The sequence below is a fragment of the Phoxinus phoxinus genome (assembly GCF_949152265.1).
Source record: "Phoxinus phoxinus genome assembly, chromosome: 13".
Taxonomy (NCBI): domain Eukaryota; kingdom Metazoa; phylum Chordata; class Actinopteri; order Cypriniformes; family Leuciscidae; genus Phoxinus; species Phoxinus phoxinus.
In genome coordinates, this window is record NC_136888.1 from 23,977 (window position 1) to 31,966 (window position 7,990).

General features: G+C 48.3%; 1 protein-coding gene across 2 annotated transcripts; it reads left to right on the forward strand.

The window, feature by feature from the left end:
* The first annotated feature begins 790 nt into the window (after window positions 1–790).
* LOC307008848 (uncharacterized protein) lies at window positions 791–7,768 on the forward strand. 2 transcript variants are annotated; one of them, XM_079632097.1, is made up of 9 exons: window positions 791–926; window positions 1,026–1,089; window positions 2,269–2,366; window positions 2,442–2,495; window positions 2,570–2,675; window positions 2,767–3,833; window positions 3,965–4,169; window positions 7,482–7,543; window positions 7,614–7,768. In XM_079632097.1, exons 2-9 carry the CDS (start codon window positions 1,071–1,073, stop codon window positions 7,680–7,682), a joined length of 1,680 nt encoding a protein of 559 aa, XP_079488223.1. In that variant the 5' UTR covers window positions 791–926; window positions 1,026–1,070; the 3' UTR covers window positions 7,683–7,768. The 2 variants fall into 2 exon arrangements, with proteins under 2 accessions (XP_079488223.1, XP_079488222.1); XM_079632096.1 differs by having other exon boundaries at window positions 797–926; window positions 1,026–1,086; window positions 2,271–2,366.
* Window positions 7,769–7,990: the final 222 nt, after the last annotated feature.

Sequence of the window (7,990 nt, forward strand, 5' to 3'; positions counted from 1 at the left end):
ACCCAAACCCAATCAATTGGAAATATTTAGCTTTATTCAAAACTATCTTTAGACAAAACTTCTTAAAATCTAATGAATAAATTAAGACTGACATTCAAGGTTGAATTATGAAAAATACTTGTGGGTGAATGCATTTGTCAGTGATGGTTAAATAGTAAACTCTCCTTTTGGTTTTTTATTTTCTTAATTTTTAAAGCTACAATATTTCCGTATTTCACTTTCCCTCTTCTCTCTTTGCTCTTCACTCACTTCACACCTGCTAAATCTCACATTACAAACTCAGGTTAGTTTTCTGAAATCTCTCTTAAAGTTTAAGCCAGTGTGAACAATTTGATGATAATTTCTTGTTTTGTTTTTCTATATGCTGGTATTGAAACAAACTTAAGTGATGTGGCACTCTCATGGGTAAAGTTAGTCCAGGTTATACCAGGTTAGTCCTCATAATTAATGGTCAGATGTGTATGTGAGTGATGTCCAGATAAACCAGGGTAGTCCTCATAAATCATAATTGAATCAGGAAACGCCCACTCCTGCCCTGTCCTTACAGTGCTTTAGTTTGTCAGGTCTTCATATTACCAGACTGTTTCATTAGAATTAAATTCTGAGCAGTCAGATTTTTACCCCATGCCATAAGGAGCAGTTTAATATTTCTTATTAATCTCTATGACAAAGGGAAAGGTGGGTCCCCATAAACCAGGATGGATCTTTTTAGGGGAAAAAGTCCTTATAAAGCACCCGTACCAGTATGTGTGTGTGTGTGTGTGTGTGTGTGTGTGTGTGTGTGTGTTGCAGGGCTACATGAAGAGACAGGCAGTGTTTGCCTGTAACTCGTGTGTTCAGGAAGGCATGGATCCGGCCGGTGTGTGTCTGGCGTGTGCAAACGCGTGTCATGATGGTCATGATGTGTGTGAGCTTTACACTAAAAGGTCTGAGAGATCCATCGCTCGTCTCGAACTCTAGAGTGTGTGAGGAGAGCACATCCACTCACTGCATCACTGTCGGTTCTTCTGCTTGTTTTGTCTCAGGAATTTCCGTTGTGACTGTGGCAATGAGAAGTTTCATGGCTTCAAATGCAGACTTCATACGGTGAGTGATGTGTGTGTGTGTCGGACCTGGTGTGTGTATACAGCGTGTGATGCAAGATCAATAATATTGCTGAATATTAAATGTCCTCGACTAAGCAAGCTGAAAGCCAAAGGCGACAGGGACCAAAAAACCCTTGGGAGAAACCAGACTCAGTCGCTCAGTTCTCCTCTGGCATGACCGGTCAGAGGTCAGAGGTCAGAGTGGATCAGAACATTCAGAGTATTATCCAGTTCCCTCTGGTTGAAGACCGGAGTCGACGAGGCTGCACTTCAGGATGAGTTGTGGTCGTGTCCAGGCGCAGGTCCTCCATCAGATCTGGATCCGGCCGACTGCAGTAAACCTCGGATAAACAGAAAGACTAACATTAACGCAGACGCCATTCTTCTTATGATGTAACGAGTACATCAGGATTTATGGGAAGTGTTCCCAGTTCCGGCTGACCTAATACCTAGGATTATGTTTATTTTCTTCTAATAGGGTTGAAAAATAAGCAGATCTAGCAGCTTTTAAAGCCTCTCTGTAAGCAATCGAGCTCTCCTTCCACGAAATCCGAAACACCTCTAGTTTTGTTTTCTTCCAGTTGCGCTCCATTTTTCTGGCTGCTCTCTTAAGGGCCTGAGTGTGCGTGAGTGTGTGTGTGTGTGTGTGTGTGCGAGTGTGTGTGTGTGTGTGTGTGTGTGTGTGTGCTCGTTGTGCCACGGCGCTGGACTATGTTCTTTAATCTTCTTTAAGCGCAACGGAGCAACTGTGTCTAAAGTGCTGGAAAAGAGAGAGTTAAAAGTTTCTGTTGCAATATCGAGTTCTTCTAAGCTATCCGGGATGCTGAGATGATGAAACTGATTAGGAAGATTATTGATAAAGCAATCTTTAGTGGCAGAAGTGATCGGTCTAACATATTTATAACACGGAGTCGGCTGTGCAGCCTTGGCTAAATGTAATTTACACGAGACTAGATAGTGATCTGAGATGTCATCGCTCTGCTGCAGTATTTCAACGGCATCAACATCTATTCCATGTGATAGTATTAGATCTAGAGTATGATTACGGCAAAGAGTCGGTCCTGACACGTGTTGTCTAACTCCAATTGAGTTTATAATGTCTCTAAACGTCTTGTCTGATGTCACATGACGTCTGGTCGGCAGTGTGTGTTCAGATCTGATGTTTTTCTGTCATCTGATGCTCAGGGAAAAGACGGGCGAAACCTGAAGAACTTGTACAATCACAATTACTTTGGGCGCTACTGCTCGTGTGACCGCCCGTATCCGGATGCAGACGATCAGGTGCGTGATGCTCCTCGTCCTCACTGAGGCATGAAGCTTCGGTAGTAAACTATGAACTGTTTCTACTCTCTCCAGGTTAATGAGGAGATGATCCAGTGTGTCGTGTGTGAAGACTGGTTCCACGAGAAGGTGAACTCACACACACTCTGTTATTCTGCTCTCCCTCTGATCCTCTGGTGTTAAAGTGTGTCCTGATGTTCCAGCATCTAGATTCTCCAGCGGCTGACGGAGACGTGCTGACGGAGATGGTCTGTGTGCGCTGCATGGAGAGAGCGCCGTTCCTCTGGGCGTACGAGGCTCGATTAGCAGGTCTGCCTCTCCTGAAGAAACATGGAGCGCAGGGTCGGCTCTGCAGTCACTGCGCTGTGGTGAACAGGATCTGTTTTGTGCTGTCCTCCAGGTTCTGCTCTGAATAAACAAGGCCTCTGTGAAGAGCATGCGAGCGCTGATCAGACGTCAGGTGACAAGCAGCCGGATGCAGCCGGAGCCGCGGGTCGAGGAGGTTCAGGGACGGCTCCTGTGGATCCGCAGCGGTCAGAAGCTGCCGGGTGCGTGTTGAAAGAGCTGACGGCTGGAGCTGTGGGTCGAGGACGTTCAGGGACGGCTCCTGTGGATCCCCAGCGGTCAGAAGCTGCCGGATGCGTGTTGAGAGAGCTGACGGCCGGAGCCGCGGGTCGAGGAGATTCAGGGACTGCTCCTGTGGATCCCCAGCGGTCAGAAGCTGCCGGATGCGTGTTGAGAGAGCTGACGGCCGGAGCCGCGGGTCGAGGAGGTTCAGGGACGGCTCCTGTGGATCCGCAGCGGTCAGAAGCTACCGGGTGCGTGTTGAGAGAGCTGACGGCCGGAGCCACGGGTCGAGGAGATTCAGGGACGGCTCCTGTGCATCCCCAGCGGTCAGAAGCTGCCGGATGCGTGTTGAAAGAGCTGTCGGCCGGAGCCGCGGGTCGAGGAGATTCAGGGACGGCTCCTGTGCATCCCCAGCGGTCAGAAGCTGCCGGGTGCGTGTTGAAAGAGCTGACGGCTGGAGCCGCGGGTCGAGGAGGTTCAGGGACGGCTCCTGTGGATCCGCAGCGGTCAGAAGCTGCCGGATGCATGTTGAGAGAGCTGACGACTGGAGCCGCGGATCGAGGAGGTTCAGGGACGGCTCCTGTGGATCCGCAGCGGTCAGAAGCTGCCGGATGCATGTTGAGAGAGCTGACGGCCGGAGCCGCGGGTCGAGGAGGTACAGGGACGGCTCCTGTGGATCCGCAGCGGTCAGAAGCTGCCGGATGCATGTTGAGAGAGCTGACGGCTGGAGCCGCGGGTCGCGGAGGTTCAGGGACGGCTCCTGTGGATCCCCAGCGGTCAGAAGCTGCCGGATGCGTGTTGAGAGAGCTGACGGCCGGAGCCGCGGCGTGTTCGAGGGAAGCTCCGGTGTTCTGGCCGTATCACTGGAGAGAGAAGCTCTGCCGCTGCACCGGCTGCAAGGTGTCATGATGTTCACAAGCTTTATTCCAGAGCATCTCATACGCTTGATTGACAGATATGAGTGACTCACTGTAACAGAGGCTTGTTTCTGTAATATTTTAACTTTTTAATGTTCCAAATATTGTGTGTAGAGAATGTATGTAGAGACGGGTGTTCCTTTCCTGCTGGACGAGTCAGACACGCTGCTCGCATACGAGGACAGAGCCAAAGCTGAAGCACTGAGGAGCGACGACCTGCTGCTGTCCTGCCTGACCTCTGTGACCCCCCTGACCTCTGTGACCCCCCTGACCTCTGTGACCCACCTGACCCACGTGCAGCAGCTCGAGGTCATTTACCGTAAGTGCGGCTCTGTCATTAAAACCATCTATGAGGAAGTCAGACAGCCTCATACACAAATATTATTAAAGTATTAAAATATTATTCTCTTTGATACCAATCTTTCATTTGAAATTCACGTGTCTAGTATCTGTAAAACCGCATTCTTCCATCTTAAAGATATATCTAAATTACGCCATATGCTCTCAATGACAAATGCGGAACAGTTAGTTGATGCGTTCATGACCTCAAGGCTAGATTATTGTAATGCTCTACTGGGTGGTTGCCCTGCACGCTTAACAAACAAACTCCTAGAGATGCACTGATTGATCGGCTGGTGACCGGAATTGGCCGATTTTAAAGCGGTGGTTGATTTATGATTTCACTTGTCTAACTGTAGTTAGTGTGTAATGTTATGTTGTCTAACTGTTAGGGGTGTGACGAGATCTCGTGCCACGAGATCTCGCGAGACTAAAATGTGACGAGATTTCTCGTCGAGTGAAAAGCTGTGTCGCGATATCGCCATGATTAGCAAAGAATTTGCCACGTTCACATTACATTACGGTGTGCACCGCCTCCACTCACTGTCGTTTTGCTATTGTATTGTAAACATCTACTCTGCTCATCCAGCACGAGTTGCAGTCGCACACAGACTGTGACAGTGCTGCAGGAATCAGTTCACTGATCGCGTTACGATGGCGGAGGATTTGTTGCGCAACAGAGAGTCGATCTGAGATGTCTTCTGAGAATGAGATGTCTTGATATGTCTGAGATGGCGGTTCACGCAGAACGTGTTTTTCCATTCCAGTGCGGTACTTTTCCATTGTTTTTCTATGTAAACGCGCTAGACGGATGTGTAACCTTGCGCTCGCGTCTTGCATCTTTTGCAGCGTCTCGCGCATGACACAGCGCTCTAAAAACGCGGCGCTCAATTTAAAATCAGTTCCCCCATTCCACTGCCAGCGTATCGCATTTTACACAGCAAAAACGCATTCTGTGTGAATGTCCCCCTTATCTTGTAGAACGCGCGTTCAGCACCGCCACTACGGAGTGAAAATGAAAGTAAAACACTGCGCGCAAATTAGACTGCATACAATAACCCGTCTCCCAATATCAAACCTATCTCTGGACGTTATAGTTGTGGCTCTGGTCTCTGTTTTGGTCTCTGCTTGCACTTTGAATACAGAGAGAGTTGGCCTACTTTGATTATGGTTGCACTTGCACTTAATTATCGTTTGCACTAATAAGACTAAGAAAAACTGTTGTTTTTTACAGTTTTTATTTCTATTTTCAATTTGTGAAAAGTAGTTTTATTTGGAGGTCACACACAGCCTCAGAAGTTCTGGAAGCTCATAATGTACAGTAAGGTCTGAAGAGACTCGTGTGAAATCATACTTGAGAGAAGCCAGTGAGTTGAGTTTGTGGTAAAACCTTTACAGTGCTTCTATATTGTTGTATTTGATAATTCATACTCAAAGTAGAACTGAAATGACATTCATTACAAGATGATTTAGTTACAACATTTCAAAATGCACCTGCAGACTATCCAGTCATGAATTTTGTCATTGAGGAGTTCTATCAAATATTGTGCAAAAATCTCGTATCGTCTCGTTCTCGTGAACCCAATCTCGTCTTTGTCTTGTCTCGTGAGATAACGGTCTCGTCACACCCCTACTAACTGTAGTTTGTGTGTAATGTTGCTGTTTGATCATAAACAACATCTGCAAAGTTACAACGCTCAAAGTTCAGAGCAAAGGGAGACATTTGCTTTTAAAAGAAAAGGACTACAACAAACGGCTGCTGTCCCGAGAATTTTCGTTTTCTTTCGCCCCCCCCCTCCCCCCCCCCCCTCCCCCTACCTCCACAATGGCTGCACAGGTGCACAGGAATAATCCTTCCTAAAACGCATTAAACTTTCGTTTACAAAGACGTGAAACTCAGCGAGTGGTCAGGGGTGTTCACTGATATGCTCACACAAAAATCGCTGCAAAAGATGCTTTCCAACAGGTTTTATCGTAGTTTTTGTCCAACTCCATTGTATTGGATGTGCTGTGAGGTCTTTGTAAACGAAAGTTTAATGCGTTTTAGGAATGATATTCCTGTGCACCTGTGCAGCCATTGTGGAGGTGAGGGGGAAGCGAAAGAAAACGAAAGTTCTCGGGAGAGCAGCATCTTTCCAAATTTTAAACTTAACCGTTCTATTTCATCAGAAACGATCTGAAAACAGGGCTTTACGTGTAAAATACAGAACTTGTCCTTTAAGTCTCTCCATCTTTGTCTGACTCCGTTTTAATATTAAAGGCAGAACAGTTTCTGTCATTAGTGTGTGTGCGTGAGGTAATCAGCTGCTAACACACACAAGCTCTTGAAGCCCCGCCCTCTGCAGCAGCTCATTTGCATTTAAAGGGCCAGGCACAAAACGATGCATATTTGCAAACCCTCAAAAAGTGACACTTTTTTTATGCCGGTCAAATGCACTCGGGCGCCGTATGATTAACGTCGCGCAACATCAGCATCACACGCGCACACGCCAAGCAGGAGCGCCAACTAGCCTCTCGCTGTGGAGGATCCCGTCACCACTCTACAGACACAGTGCTGTCGGGATAATCTCGGCTCCGCGGATCTCGCCCGCAGTGATGACATCCTGTCTAAACATGCTTACGGCTTGGTCTGGAGGGAATTACAAACGTGTGTGTGCCTGGGGCGGCAGTGGCTCAGTGGTTCATGTAGGTTGTCTACAAACCGGAAGGTTAGTGGTTCAATCCCCGGTTCCACCTGACCAAGTGTCGAGGTGTCCATGAGCAAGACACCTAACCCCCGCTGCTCCCGACACACACACACACACACACACACTCTCTCACACACCTAACCCCAGCTGCTCCCGACACACACACACACACACACACACTCTCTCACACACCTAACCCCAGCTGCTCCCGACACACACACACACACACTCTCTCACACACCTAACCCCAGCTGCTCCCGACACACACACACACACACTCTCTCACACACCTAACCCCAGCTGCTCCCGACACACACACACACTCTCTCACACACCTAACCCCAGCTGCTCCCGACACACACACACACACACACACACACACACACACACACACACACACACACACACTCTCTCACACACCTAACCCCAGCTGCTCCCGACGAGCTGGATGAGCCTTGCATGGCTGACACCGCCGTCGGTGTGTGAATGGGTGAATGTGAGGCAACATGTAAAGTGCTTTGGAGGCCATTGGGTCTGTGAAAGCTCTATATAAATGCAGTCCATTTACCAGTCCATTTGTGTGTGTGTGTGTGTCTCGTGTCCAGAGTTCAAGGAGTTGAAAGCCGAGCTGCGTGAGTTCCTCCAGCAGTGGTCAGGCCAGAGGAAGGTAAAGATGAGTCGGTTACTGCGATCAGGCAGAAGTACAGCTGGGGTTAATGATCTCTGGTGTGTTTCAGGAGCTGACGCCGGAGCGCTTGCGGGACTTCCTGGAGGAACTGCAGGCCAGAAAGAGGAGACGTTACTGAACCAATCAGCAGCGCTTCTTGCAATGTCATGAGCCTGAACATCCACTTTAATAAAGTTCCAGAGCAAAAACTATCGCCTGTGTGCAAATACTTCCTAATTATTTGGAGCTGACTATTTAGTGCTTTGTGTCAGATTCTCTCTTGTAGCTCAATGTCAATACGTCTCCGTGTTCAGCACCTGTGCTCCAGTGTGTGTGTGTGTGTGTGTGTGTGTGTGTGTGTGTGTGTGTGTGTGTGTGTGTGTGTCCGTCCGTCCGTCCGTCCGTCCGTCCGTCCGCTGGTTCAGTATGTGTGTGTTTACAGTGACA

Bases quoted from the DNA above. Each gene is read 5' to 3' on its own strand.
- LOC307008848 (XM_079632096.1), top strand. From the start codon at position 799: ATGAAGAGACAGGCAGTGTTTGCCTGTAACTCGTGTGTTCAGGAAGGC. The intron at 2,676-2,766 runs GTCTGCCTCTCC...GCTGTCCTCCAG, and splicing joins GTACGAGGCTCGATTAGCAG to GTTCTGCTCTGAATAAACAA. The intron at 3,834-3,964 runs GTGTCATGATGT...TATTGTGTGTAG, and splicing joins GCCGCTGCACCGGCTGCAAG to AGAATGTATGTAGAGACGGG.